The sequence below is a fragment of the Mus pahari genome, chromosome 5, assembly GCF_900095145.1.
Source record: "Mus pahari chromosome 5, PAHARI_EIJ_v1.1, whole genome shotgun sequence".
Lineage (NCBI taxonomy): Eukaryota > Metazoa > Chordata > Mammalia > Rodentia > Muridae > Mus > Mus pahari.
Window position 1 is genome coordinate 14,969,845 of NC_034594.1, and position 14,757 is coordinate 14,984,601.

Genomic DNA, 14,757 nt, shown 5'->3' on the forward strand with positions numbered 1-14,757 from the left:
TGTTTATGTGCCCTGCATGCACCTTGGCGTGCATGTGGAGGTCAAAGGACAAGTTGCAGGAACTACTTCTCCCTTTCCACCTTGCGGGTCATAAGGCTTGGTGGCAAGCCACCTTGACCTCAGGTACCCTCTCACTGCCCTTACATGGATTATTTTTAAAACCCCTGCTTCTTACTTTTCCCATGTCTATCCATGCAAATATATATACATATATATATATGCACATATGTGTATGCATAGATATATATATACATATGTGTGTGTGTATGTATTCTATCTTATATTTATTTAAACATTCTTCTGCCTTTTAAAAACACTGCATGTTTTGTCTGAAGCTTCTGCAAAGACTGCTGGAAGATCGGAAGTCTACGGTGGAGGTGATCAAACGAGAAGGAGAGAAAATCGCTGCTTCAGCGGAGCCTGCGGACAGAGTAAAGCTCACGAGGCAGCTGAGCCTCTTGGACAGTAGATGGGAAGCGCTCCTGAGCAGAGCTGAAGCAAGGTACCTAGCAGTGGCACGCTCAGGGCTGTGGGCTGGGGTAACCCTTGCCTTTACGTTCATGTCCTCCGTGTCTGTTTGTCACGGGGCTGTGGCACACCGATCCCCATTCTTCTGATGTCCCGCGGCCACCAGCCGCATCCCTGCTCATTAAGAAAGCATTTTCCCTCGCTGGTAATTCATTCGTTTGTGCAAGACACAGTCATTCGCTACCTACCCTGTGTCAGGTAAAGAGCTAGGTGTTAGCTTCTGGGGATGAGCTAGACCGGTCACCTCTGTCCCCAGATATGTACAGACTAACAGACTCAAAGCCGATGGGAAACGAGGACAAGAGTGATGCTTTGAAGTAAAGATGCAGGGTATGGTTTGGAGACAGGGAAGCAATGGCCATGTTTTAAGGGAGGAGTTGGTTAGAAAGGAGTGAAGCGGCTGGTGGTCCTTTCCCTCTGGGAGGGTTAGACTGTGGCATTTCTGGGCTCTTGCTCCCAGTTCTGTTATTACAGAGTCACAGCCGGTGTAGCACCTCCTGTCTGCCATGATTACTCTGAGTGGGAGTAACTACATGCGAGAGCAGCCAGCAGAGTGATCAGGCTGACAGTAAAGCAATTCCCACCTCTTCAGACCTAGACTGAAGGGGGAAGGTCTTTAACCGTTGCGTGCTAATAGTTTAGAATATGATGACATAGTGTTTGGTGGCACACACCTTTACTGCCAGCACTCAGGAGGCAGAGGCGGGTGGATATCTGTGACTTACAGACCACCAGGATCTACACTGCATCCCAGGCCAGCCAAGGTTATGTAGTGAGATTCTGTTACACAAACAAACAAACAAACAAACAAACAATGGAAATTGTATTTTTTTTGTCCCTACTGCCAGTTCTATAATTCCTCCTAGCTTCATGTGAAGCTCGTTTCCCAGATCATATTATTTCCTTTTTTAAAAAAGTCAATATATCAGGAAGATAGGGCAGCAGCTAGACCTCAACACAGGACTCTCAGCTTGGCTGATGAATCCGATGCCCTGCTATGGGCCAGCCCAGTCAGGAGCCTGAGAGGAAAAAGGCAGCAGGAACAGAGTGACTGTAGCCAGTGATAAATAAATCTGAGCCGCTCTCCTCTTCTTGTCATTTAAGTCCGCAAAGTAGTAACTTTTGTTGCTTTTGACAAATGCACTTGATACTGTGTTTATAATGTAGCAGTCATGGTTCCTCAAGTTTTAAAATCCACTATTTGACCATCTTGTTAGAAATAGCTTCAGTGACTATTGCTTCTATCGAAATTCATTTTTGAAATGCTTATTTATAGCAAGCAAGGCCAGTCGTAAAAATGTGTCTCCAGCAGTGCTTTTTGTCATTGTTTCTATTGCTGCTGCCTTTTAAAATGGTTATGATTGACGGGCATATTCTCAGCGGAGGTGGCTTTCACCCTCCGTGATGTTCAGGAACAAGGATATCTTCTTTAATTTTATTTAGTGAGAGCCATTTTAACATGCCCTGTAGATGTCTGAGACTTAAAGCCCAGCCTTAGGTGACTTCTGGGAAGCCGTGTTCAGTGTAGTATGGCAGGTCTGACCAAAGATCTTGGTTGGTGGTTTTACACGTTCTCCACACCTAACTGACCTTCATCCCGGCAAACGTATAGGAACCGTCAACTGGAAGGCATCTCTGTGGTAGCTCAGGAGTTTCATGAGACCCTGGAGCCACTGAACGAGTGGCTCACAGCCGTAGAAAAGAAGCTGGCAAACTCAGAGCCCATAGGAACCCAGGCACCGAAGCTGGAGGAGCAGATTACACAGCACAAAGTAAGAAGTGTCGCGTGCCCGTGACATGCGTTTGTTAGATTATGTATAATTGTGAAACTAAATCCGTTTTTAAAGATCATCCTTTGGTTCTGTTTACGTTTTCCATTTGTCCACCCCTTTCAGTTTCGTTCTGTTTCGTTGTCTTCCTTTTTTGAACTTTGTTTAGGTCTTAGAAGATGACATCACCAGTCACAACAAACAGTTACACCAGGCCGTTAGCATTGGCCAGTCCTTAAAGGTCCTGAGCTCCCGGGAGGACAAAGATTTGGTGCAGAGTAAGCTAGACTCCTTGCAAGTGTGGTACTTTGAGATTCAAGAGAAAAGCCACAGCAGGTCTGAGCTCCTCCAGCAGGCCCTGTGCAATGCTAGGATTTTCGGGGAAGACGAAGTTGAGCTGATGAACTGGCTGAATGAGGTGCATGGCAAACTGAGCAAGCTGTCAGTCCAGGATCACAGCACAGAGGCTCTGTGGAGACAGCAGGCTGAACTCAGGGTACCTTCATTTGTTTCTTTTCTTTTGTTTCTTTCTCTTTCTTTTTTTTTTCTCATTTCAGTTGTTATTAATTTTATCCATTATTATTGGTTATATATTATTTTGTGTCCATTATGATTTGTGTGATTCATTGAACTCACAATAGACTTTTTCTCGTGTGTACACAGTACCTTTAGTGATATGAGATTTAATTTATCCAGTTAGCTGGCTTTCTTGCTACTTATTCAGTGTGATTACTCTTGTATCCAAGGACCCCATAAGGAACCAATACCTCCACAAAGGCAGTTTTTATAAGACCCACTGTGTGACCTAAAAGAGACGTGTCATGCATACTGGAAGATGAGCACGGGGAGGGCATGGGTAGAGCGAGGGAGGAGTAACAGACATTTAAAAATGCTATGTCTCTGCAGATCTGCCCCCTACTAAACCTTCTCTGAGGTTAACAAGTGCTCTCTCCCCTGTCTCCCCACAAATGGTACCTGTGCTTTTAGGCTCTACAAGAAGACATTCTCCTCAGGAAACAGAGTGTAGATCAGGCACTGCTGAACGGCTTAGAACTGCTCAAACAAACCACAGGTGAGATGCCTCCGGCTCGGGTTATCCGTGGCCAGCATTCCTCAGAGTTGCTAGGGGTCTCGGGGATGACAAACCCCTTTCTGACTTTTGAGGCAGCTCTGAGATGTCGTCCTGTAGAATGGCTTGGAAGTCAGTCAAGAGGGCTTCAAATGGGATCTCACTTGAGTCCTTGGTGGACGCCATGCGTGTTACCCATAGCATAAAGCGCTCAGCATGGGCACTGGCCAGAGAAGCCTGTGCTGTAGCTACAGGAGCCTTCCCCTGCTGAAAGCTAATGAATACATGGGTTTAAACAGTCCTATTTTGTTTTGTTTTATTTTGTTTTTTTAAGGTAAACTGCACCTCAACGATGCTTGTTAAGGTAGTCCATGGGTTTAGTTTCTCCAAGCTTGAAGAAAGCACTAAGAAGACAGATGCATGGCAAAGTTATTTTAGCAGTTCCTCTGGCTATAGGAAAGCCCTTATCTGTTTCAGCATGTGTGCATGCGCACGCTCGGGGCAGTTATCCTTCACTGTGGTTAAAAGCATGCAATAAAGTGTCTAGAACTTTGATTTGGAAGTCTGAAGCTTAGGGCATAATTTACATCTGTCTGCAAAGGAAGTAGAGGCAGATAAAGAGCCCCGGAAGTGTGAGTAATGAGGAGTCAGCACAGGAAGGTTAAATATCCGCCTGACGTAACCGCCTTGGGAGCCATGACATCAGCAGCCCGGGTGCTGGCAGGTTTAGCCCTCGTCGTTCTTCCAAAACGTCTGCACACAACTGAAGTTTCTGTAGGCCTTTCTATTGGACTTTCTATTTTTAGCAGTCCTGGGGAAGAAGCGAGGATATCTTTTGGGTCAGATCATCTTTAGAAAAGTGCGTCCTCATCCCCCCGCCCAAGACGTATCATCAGCAGTATCTGAAGAGACTCTCTGCCCCTCACTTTTTCCTCTTTCGTAAGAAATAATACATCTTCTTGGAATTTTAGGTGACGAAGTCTTAATCATTCAAGATAAGTTGGAAGCCATAAAAGCCAGGTACAAAGACATCACCAAGTTGAGTGCCGATGTAGCGGAGACCCTAGAGCACGCGCTGCAGCTCGCCGGCCAGCTGCAGTCCACACACAAGGAACTGTGTAACTGGCTGGACAGTGTGGAGGTGGAACTGCTGTCCTACGAGACTCAGGGCCTGAAAGGAGAAGTTGCAAGCCAAGTGCAAGAGAGACAGAAAGTAGGCACTCGTGCGTCTCCCACACATGTGTCACCTACGGGGGAGTGGGGTGCGGGGCCTGGTGGAAACCGGCAGTAAGGTGACCATTCAGACACATGTGTCACCTCAGGGGGGGTATATCTGTGAGGATTCCAAGTACAGTGGCCGTGGGGGGCGGGGCCTGGTGGAAACCGGCGGTAAGGTGACCGTTCAGACAGGGCCCACCATTTCCTTTAAGAGACAGGTGACTAGAATATAATTTCCTGCCCAAGGTAGAATAACAAAGAAGGGAAAGGGGTAAAGGAAGATGATCACTGTATCAGAGGCAGGTAATTTAGTTGGTAAAACATTTCTGTCAGAGATGGGTAGCAGGGGGGACTTTCCTGGCAATATCTGAAAAGCACACTGCCTCTCTGAGCATTCATCCCAACGTGTCAGCCGCGGATCCCATGAGTTGGGGAGGCTGTACTCTCTTACAACGCCAGCATGTCCTCAACGCAGGCCATGTTCCTGTTGACGTGTGACAGGCCGATGACTTAGCATGTTAGCATGTTAGCTGGTTTGAGTTTGCTTCTCCGAACAGCAAATATTTATTTTCTATTTCAAAGATAAACTCCTGCCATGTTAACAAATGAACTGTCTCCTAAACTTCTCTGGAAACACTTTATTCATTCATTTACTTATTTATTTATTTGCAAAACATCTTTAAATAATGGACATTCGTTTAGCTCAGATGTAACTAACCAGGCCAAGCCTTGTCAACCAGTGAAGAACCCCCACCCCAACCCCCACCCAAGAATGGCACAGAGGGAGACCCCGCCCTGGCGTTTACCCATGTGTTTATATGTTCTCAAGGAACTGAAAAACGAAGTCAGGAGCAACAAAGCCTTAGTGGATTCTCTCAATGAAGTGAGCGGCGCCTTGTTGGAGCTGGTGCCCTGGAGAGCGAGGGAAGGGCTCGAGAAGACGATCGCCAAGGACAACGAACGCTACCGACTGGTGAACGACACGATCACACAGAAACTGGAGGAGATCGACGCTGCCATTCTGAGGTCTCAGCAGGTGGGACCAGTGCCTTGTTGCCTAGGTGCACGTGAGCTGCCCAGGGTCTTTACCTGAACAAACGCGTCTTGCTGCTGGATTCTCACTCCAATTGCTGTGCTTCTGAAATGGACTTGGGGGTTTTCCGTAGGCTTTGGCCAGGCTGTGTCTGAGCACCAGGGCTCTGCCAATCTACACACGGTTAGCAGGCACCTGCACCCATTACCATCACAGACAGCACCTGTCACACAGGGAAAGCCTCGTTTTCCAAACAGAATACTCTGTGTGTAGGTACATGTGTGCCGCTCACACTAGTCTTGTACCTAGACTAAGCCTGATGCATCTGTGAGCAGTTTGAATTAGTATGCAGGTTGGTAGCTACTGTCCCATGGTCATGCTTCTGTACGCAAAGAAAAAGTCTTTGTTTTTAAAAAGGAAAGGGTTTTCTTGGTTGATGTAGAGTTTTTTCCAAAGATGACTAAAAGGGGAAAAAATTATAGTTTCTGACCTGCCTGTGGCTCACACGGTTTCTACTCCTAAGTTTCAGAGAATTCTGCTGTTAGCCACAACCCTATGGAAAATGGTGAACAGTGAAGACAGTCCTGGGAATGGAAAGCTTAACTTCTCTCCTTGTGGATATTTACATTTAAGTCCTGAGGTTCGGGTTGCAAATTCTGCATGGGGTCATATGGGTTTGTAGGATACCTCCAGCAGGAGATGTGTGACCAGCCTCTTCAGTCCCACCAGGCAAAAGCAGGGAGCACATCAGACTATGGGAGGGACTCTCTGAAGCTGGCTTTCTAGCCTTGCGTAATCATAATTTGTAGGTTCTAAAGCCTCATGCCCTGCCCGTCCTTTAATATGCCGGTTGAGGATCACAGAGGCTGGTGGAAGACCAGGATATCTCCCTGCCTGGGACATTTCTGTGAGAAGCATTCATGCCCGAGGAATGTGTTTGCCTGCCTGTTTTACAGTTTGCAGGAATCTGTGTGCTTCGTTGTTGTAGGAAAGTGGGTATGTTTATTCCTGAAGTTGATTCAGCTATTTTAAAATAACAGATTTTTTTTTCATGAAAATTTATTTGAACATTTCAGGGCTGGCACCCAAGCCTTCTCTGAGTAACAAGACAGATATTGTGTCCTTTGGGAGCAGGGTTTTCTTGAGCACTTGACTGTGTTCAGTTTGTTGAGTGATGTAAAACAGATGCAGACTGAATGACAGGTTGAGTTCACATTGCTTAGCACACACTGGAGCTTGCCCAGTCACTAACTACAGATCAGCTACAGTAAGAAATGTTTGCAAGTGTTTCCCAAAGGTTTGGTTTTAAATTAATCAGGTTAATGTCATAGTTCTTGAACCTAAAACATCAAAATGTACACCCTTAGAGAAAACAATATTGGCCAGGCATGATGGCCTCCAGAGGCAGACAGATCCCTTCCTGGTTTTTATATGGATTTAAATTTGATCTTATTTGCCTGTATCCATTTTCAGTGTGGCAGCAACAACTGGGGGTGTGACAGGGGAGATAAAGCCCCACATCCCCTTGGGCTCTAGGCATATGCCTCATTTTTGTTGGGTGGGGTTGATCATTCCAGCTCTCTGCACAGCCTCTCCTGATAGCAGTGAGGGAGGCCATGATGGTCTAACACTGGGTGCCAAGGGAGACCCTGACTCCTCACTGTGTCTATTAGTTATGATGCCAGCAGGATACAGCAAAGGAAAAGTGTGTCGTCATTACTACCCAGCAGGCTGAGGTACAGACTCCACATCTCTCTGTCTACACTGTAGGATGACTCTTAGCTTTGGGCCAGTGGGAATAAAACTTTGGCCCCTGCTTAACATCACCCTGGAAGGGACATAGTCACAGACTCAAGGGTGAAACCTTAGGCTCTTCATGCCACCTCTCTTGGCATGAGTGAGCAGAGCTACCATTTTGTGTGGTGGCATGTGATTGGCTTGGAGTGGGTATTGTATGTCACCTGCCTCGTTAGGCTGCCCAATCCCACGTTCTTTGGCTAGAGAGAACAGGATTCTCCCGGGCCTGTGTCTGTGCCCATTGGTGTGTAAGGATAGTCTGTCCATTCTGTACCTAACCTTGGATAGGTGAGGTGAGGCTCAAAGAAATGGCAGAGAACATATCACCCTTGGGGTATTGATCCTTAGGACCCAAGATTCAAAGCACTCTGCCTGGCCCTAGACACTTCAGCTGCATGTCCATATGCCATGCTTGGGGGTTTTAGATGTACTTCTGTTGGAATGCAGAAACTTGGTCTGTTCTGTCTTCTCGAGTGTTTACATTGTGTTAATATCGAGTCTTTTTTTTTTTTTTTTTTTTTTGGTTATTTTATTTATTTACATTTCAAATGTTATTGCCTTTCCTGGTTTCCCCTCCACAAACCCACTATCCCATGCCACCTTCCCCTACTTCTCTGAGGGTGCTCCCCCACCCATCAACTCACTCCTGCCTCCACAACCTGACATTTCCCTATGTAGAGTCTTTAAAGTAGAATTACTTTATAACTTATTTTTGAGCCCCTCCCATCTCTTTTCCTACCCAATTACCCTCCTCTACTCCCACCTAGATTTGCAGCAAGGCAGTCACTAAATTACCAACAGTATTAACTCCGGATTTTAATTTCCCCTGATTACTCTGGGCTTTAACATCCTATGTCAGGCTATGAATTACTGGTACACTGAAGAAGAGAAACTCAGACATCTATGAATGACCTCGAGTACGTTCAAAGTCCGGTGTTCTATGGGGCGTTTACATGTTGTGCACGAGTTGTCTGAGCACATTCTTCAATATCTGTACATGGGTATGGATACGTAAACACACATTGAGACATAAACCCCTACAATAAGGAAATGGTAGTGTTTCATTATTTATCACGGAACTGTGTGCTTGGATGGCACAGCGCTCCCTGCCCTTCTGAGAACTGATGTCACAGGGAAAAAGTTATTTAAAATGGTATCTACTGTCAGCTTTTCCAGCAGTTAATGTTTGGGATGTAAGACACCTGAAAAGGCCGCCATAGCACCCGCCATCCTTACACCCTAACTGTGATGTCACGGTATGGCAGAGCATAAGAGCTTGTGGACAGAGTTCTCTTATGATGCTATGGAAAGAGAAACTGAGAGTCTCCAATTAGGAAGCAGGGTATTTAGAAGTCATGCAAATAGGTAATATTTCTGGCACCAGCCACAGGAACCTGCTAACCTAATTATTATCTTTTGTTTAGTTTGACCAAGCGGCAGATGCTGAGTTATCCTGGATCACTGAAACACAGAAGAAATTAACGTCTCTGGGTGACATCAGGCTTGAGCAAGACCAGACCTCTGCTCAGCTGCAGGTTCAAAAGGTGAAGAAATGCATTTTCAGTCACAGTCTGAGTTAGGTGTCGCCAGGCTCCAAGTCTAGAAAATCTATCCATGTGGTTTGACTTTCCAAGACCCTGTCAGTGTAACTTGTTATTTTCAACTACTCCGCTTGCTCGCCTTCACTGAATCACACCATGTCTTTGTATTTTGTCTTTGTTCGGTAAATCCTAGGCTTTTACCATGGATATTTTGAGACACAAAGACATCATTGATGAACTTGTTACATCTGGGCATAAAATCATGACCACATCCAGTGAGGAGGAGAAGCAGTCAATGAAGGTACCACCTTGTCTGAATGCTGGCCAGTAAACTCCAAATGAATAGTATCCCCTGAGCATCTGCTGAGCCCTGAACGGGGGGAGGAAACTTGATACTTTGTATCTGCAGCTGCTGTTTAAGCAACAGAATCATTACATATAAGTCAGGCATCTTTTAAGGTTACAGAATAGCCATGGACCATCTGTATTAACACAACTGAGCTATTAAAGTTTCCTTAACTGACCCACGTTGAACATTCAACCAGTTCAGTCAATATCAACTGTAGTGTTGTTAGGATGGCATGCCGGCTTATGTCAGTTATAAGGTATGCCATCTATGGGTCATAGGCTCCCGGAACATTTGTAACTTTTAAGCTGAAACAAAACCCAAAATACATAGATCTTCGTTCTGTGTGAAGTTACTCACTGGAAGCCAGTAGGGGAACAGTGAGCTAAGTAGCTAAGGAAACAGTAGGTATATATAGTTTTAATAATTCTGCAGATTGATAGAAAAGCATCCACAGGGAATGGTGGTTAGCTCCACTTATATACAGACATCTTGGGGAGCTTAAAGAAATGACTGCATGCTAATGGTTATGGTAAACATAGGCCCCAAATAAAGATATATAAATAGCCATACCTCAAATTACATTGTAGATAAAATACGTTCTCTTTCAGGCAGAGCATGCATAAAATTACAGATTATCCATAGCACCGTACCCTACTTTGATTTTGTGCAATTAATTTTATGTTAAATTGACTTTTGTTCTTATGATTCCATTTGTGAAAGATAATCTTTCTTTTTCCTTAGATCATCATGTAACTGTTGGTAGACTTGTGTGAACTTACTTTCTAACCCCGAGAACATAGTAAGAGTACTAGAGAGTTCTGCTTCTTGTGTCTTAGTGCCTGCGCATAAAAATTGGAGTGCTCACTTTTATTAACATGAACATATGCATAGAGGCAGTTAATCTGAACAGATTTCGTTTGTTTATTTATTCATTTCACATACATCTTCCTTCCCTGTGCCAAACGTACAGAACTGGTCAAAACATTCTAAGCCACAGCTGCCGTCCGTCCTGACAAACGTGTTTCCTTATCTTGCTTTCTAGAAAAAACTGGACAAGGTACTGAAGAAGTACGATGCCATTTGCCAGATCAACTCAGAGAGGCACCTTCAGCTGGAGCGGGCTCAGTCCCTCGTTAGCCAGTTCTGGGAGACCTTTGAAGAACTTTGGCCCTGGCTAACGGAAACACAACGAATCATCTCTCAGCTGCCTGCCCCAGCCCTAGAGTACGAGACTCTGAGGAGACAACAAGAGGAGCACCGGGTGAGAACGGGAGGCTGAGCCCTGGACCAGAATGGTGGGCTTCAGCAAGATGTCTAAAGTGCTGCTACACACCCTACAGAGACCCGGCATTGTAGCAATCAATGCTGTGGGGCATGTGGTCAGCACTCCCTCGCAGCTGGGTAACTGTCACATGCCGTACAAATGACCCCCGTACCAACTTTCTTAAAATAGTGCACACCACAGCCCATCTGGGTAGGAAAAGGAACAGCATTTTAACATGCTAGCGACGTGAGCTTTTGAGATGCTTCCAAACATGTACATCGAATGCATCCCACATATGTATATGTTGACTGTGTTCTCTGCTCGATATATTATGTAGTGGTCAGAGCCATCTACAGTATCAGAAACCAGAGTAGAAGTGGACAGAGGTGCCATCATGCATGCAAAGCCCCTAAGTACTGAGAACATGTACAATGGCATGCATCTGTCAAATCAGCAGGATCAAGAAAGCTAGTGGCTGTCCCCACCTCCACTCTGTGAAATGCTGAAGCGGTGACCTAGGTATATGAAGCGTACATGGGACTCTGGCATCACGAAGCCCTCCCTTTAGGAGATGTTTAACTATTAACACCACTAGAAACTTAGAAGCATGTGTTTGGGAGAGGGCTCACATCTCAGAAGATCTGGAATCCTTAACATTTCTAGACTTCAGAACCTAGATAGTTCTCCTGGGTCTGTACCAGTGTATTCTGAAGCTAGTCAGGAGCAGGTAAAAACCAACCCAGGAGATGTGACAGTGTATTTTAGAAGATAGGATAAACTTGTTTTTTTTGTTTTTTTTTTTTTGTTGTTTTTTTTTAAGATTTGTCTGCTTATGTTCTGTGTGCACAATTCTTTTCCTGTATGTATGTCTACACCACATATAGACAGTGCTCAGAGGCCAGAAGTGGGTGTTGCATAATCGGGGACTGGAGTTTTGGACAGTCGTGAGCTGCCATGTGGGTGCTGGGAATCGAACCCAGGCCCTCTGCAGCGGCAGTAGCTGCTCTTCTTCCCACTGACTCATGCCCGGCTCCTCCTGCCAATCTCCGTCACTTTTTAAAAACACATTGGCATGGAAGACTATCTGTAGCTGACGTTCTTACTCAGAAGAGAGTTAGCTTAAGGCAAAGTTAAATTTTTATGGCATTTTATCTAAATCATTCAGCGAGTGAAACACTTTAAAATGAGGCGGAACTGACAGTATGAAGTTTTGTCACCTCAGAAATCCTGGTGGCTGGTCACCTCACGACTCTTAGCATAAGGTAGGTCATGAACATCTCAGTCGTAGTGACTCAAACAACTGCTTTTAGAATAAACACCTAGAGGCAAGAAATGGCCATGAGAGTAAGGGGAAGGGTGTTATAGCCACATCTCCAGGTTGTTCATAGACAATGTTACCCCTTGCAGTAATGCTCAGTGTATAGCTGTGTGTTTAATCTCTTAGCCTTGAAATCTTTAAGAGTTGACAGAAATACACAAGAGCAGGAGAGATGGTCTGGCAGCTAAGAGCGCTCGCTGATCTTAGCACTGGTTTAAGATCTTAGCATCCACATGGCAACTCACCACCTCACCTGCAGCTTCACACACAAATAATTGTAATAACTGATAGCAGTGAATCAATATATTTAGCATGCGTATGCCACATATATGTAGACTAGGTTCTAAAATATAATATTTTGTAATCGATATGAGTATCTATCTTGAGGTTTTTAAAATCCCGGTATCCTGCCTTTCTTCCCTGCCCCACTCGAGATTCTTCCTGTTCTCAAGGTCCCCTCCCCCAGTGGTTTCTGCATATGTTATAAATATACAAAAAGAAGCACCTAAGAGCCATGGCTCAGCCCCTTCTCTGCAGACGATGCAATGCTCTTGTGAAAATGGGCAGCTCTTGCCATGAAATGCACATTTACTGTTTCCTCTGGACCATTACTGTCTGTCCCCCGAAAGGCACACGGGACTGGACATCATCTGGTCTTGTGTTGGGGATCCTCCTCCTGGCAGAGACCTGGACCCATGCCTTGAGGTGTGGAGGGGACTTGTTCCGTGGTTCTTGCCAGCTGGATGCATTGGAGGTGTGACCGGCTATAATATGGAGGTGTGACTCAGATACTGAGAGACTGTTTGGCTCATTACAGCAACTTCGAGAACTGATAGCCGAGCACAAGCCACACATAGATAAGATGAACAAGACTGGGCCACAGCTACTGGAACTGAGCCCAAAGGAAGGCATTTATATCCAAGAAAAATATGTGGCAGCCGACACCCTCTACAGTCAAATTAAAGAAGATGTCAAAAAGCGAGCTGTGGTTCTTGATGAGGCCATATCTCAGTCCACCCAGGTAATCCTCTTTACACTGGGGAAAGAGTTCATTTCTTCCCCACACCCAAGCATGAAAAGCATTTTCCTGGACCTTCTGGTCAAACTTCCTCTTAAACGATGTCACTGGGTTGACTCTTAAGTGCGGTGCCTTTTCTCTCAGAGGTGGGATCTGCTTGTAGCCAACTCTTGGGTTTCTCTGCCTCCTCCAGGGTACAATAAAATAAATAAATTTCAGTGAGCGGGAAACGCACTCGCAGCACTCATCAGGTACTCGCTTCAGGGCCGTCGTGAGTAGAGCACAGTATTTTTCATGGAGGAGAAAGAAGAAACTGTTATAGTTATTAGTAGTAGAGTTTTCCTTAAGAAAAGCATTTAGAGGAAACCCGGAGCAATAAGCCAGATAAAAATGATGAGAATATTAGGTAGGAAGTAGGATTTTTGTAAAGACTGTTTTGTTGATCTTGTGAATGCCTGCAGGTTCTGTGCTTTCAAGGTTTTGTTTTTTTGTCATTGAATGCTGGCATCGGGGTGGCAGTTTGTGTGTGTGTGTGTGTGTGTGTGTGTGTGTGTGTGTGTGTGTGTGTGTTTTCTCTGTCCCCCTCATTGCTGCAGAGGCAATGGAGAGGACAGGAGAGCTTGTGTCATGCGATGGGGCAGCAGGACAGGAGCTGAAGCAGGAACCACGGAGGGTCACTGCTTGGTGGCCGACTGAGAGGTGCCACCCACCATGGGCTGGGCCCTCCCTCATCCACTCCCAGTGAAGACAGTCATCCACAGATATTCCCGCGGCCAGGCTGATCTGCGAACTCCCTCAAGTGTGACTCTCAGACGAGTCTAGGCTGTGTCCGTTGGAAGTTAAAGCTAACTTGCATAGTGTTGGTTCACTCAACTTGAAGCTACAACAGAGTTTAGAGTAAACAGGGTTTTATGATGCTGTGTAGTTGTACATGACACCTTCATAAATATGAAATTAACTATTTCTCTATATCCAGTTGTGTGTTTGACCATGAATTACATACAAACTTGGAATACAACATTTGGCATATTCTTATTTTGTTTAATTCTATGTTTTTTTTCTCAATTGAGGAAATATACAACTCAAGAAATCCCTTTGGACCTAATCAAACCACCTAATCAAAACTATGAGTTTTGCATGCGCTCATACTTGTCTGAAATGAATAATCAGTTTGGGCAGCCAAATGTGCAGCTTATCAAAAGAAAAAAAAATAAGTTTAATTGTGATAAAATTAAATATCAGGTTAGGATTACATATTGCTACAAAGGAGGATAAACAGCTTCTTAATGAAATTATTCAGTTATTGATGGGAAACTCAAGTGTTCTCCCCCTAAGGGTGTTACAGGGAGTGCACAGAGGTCATGGTTTCATGCACCAGCCAAATATAACCTTTTGGATGGAAATGCTGGCAGAGGGTCTTCAGCTCTTAGTCAGGGGGACGTTTTAAGTGTGAGGTGACAACAGCCCATTGTTTCTACTCGCAGTTTCATGACAAGATCGACCAGATCCTTGAGAGCCTGGAGCGCATTGCGGAGCGTCTGCGGCAGCCGCCATCCATCTCTGCTGAGGTTGAGAAGATCAAGGAGCAGATTGGTGAAAATAAGAGCGTGTCCGTGGACATGGAGAAGCTGCAGCCGCTGTACGAGACGCTGAGGCAGAGGGGAGAGGAGATGATCGCCAGATCTGAGGGCACCGAAAAAGATGCATCCGCCAAAGGTGCAGAGACAGGCTCAGCTTTCCTGTTTGCTTGTTCATTTTGGTCTTTTCTTTTGTTTTTGAGATGGGGGTCTCTCTCTCTCTCTCTCTCTCTCTCTCTCTCTCTCTCTCTCTGTGTGTGTGTGTGTGTGTGTGTG

At 45.2% G+C, this 14,757-nt stretch overlaps 1 protein-coding gene across 11 annotated transcripts in view; it reads left to right on the plus strand.

Moving 5' to 3' along the window:
* The window catches only part of Dst (dystonin), a 196,767-nt gene that overhangs the window by 136,416 nt on the left and 45,594 nt on the right, over window positions 1–14,757 (plus strand). For 10 of the 11 annotated variants that reach the window (XM_029539067.1, XM_029539069.1, XM_029539066.1 and 7 more), the window contains 11 exons: window positions 336–502; window positions 2,141–2,300; window positions 2,467–2,793; window positions 3,285–3,369; window positions 4,338–4,579; window positions 5,414–5,620; window positions 8,839–8,958; window positions 9,149–9,256; window positions 10,347–10,565; window positions 12,704–12,907; window positions 14,389–14,620. In XM_029539067.1, coding sequence (XP_029394927.1) covers window positions 336–502; window positions 2,141–2,300; window positions 2,467–2,793; window positions 3,285–3,369; window positions 4,338–4,579; window positions 5,414–5,620; window positions 8,839–8,958; window positions 9,149–9,256; window positions 10,347–10,565; window positions 12,704–12,907; window positions 14,389–14,620 — 2,071 coding nt within the window. The remainder of the gene's footprint in view (window positions 1–335; window positions 503–2,140; window positions 2,301–2,466; window positions 2,794–3,284; window positions 3,370–4,337; window positions 4,580–5,413; window positions 5,621–8,838; window positions 8,959–9,148; window positions 9,257–10,346; window positions 10,566–12,703; window positions 12,908–14,388; window positions 14,621–14,757) is intronic. The other variant, XM_029539065.1, reaches the window with a different exon arrangement.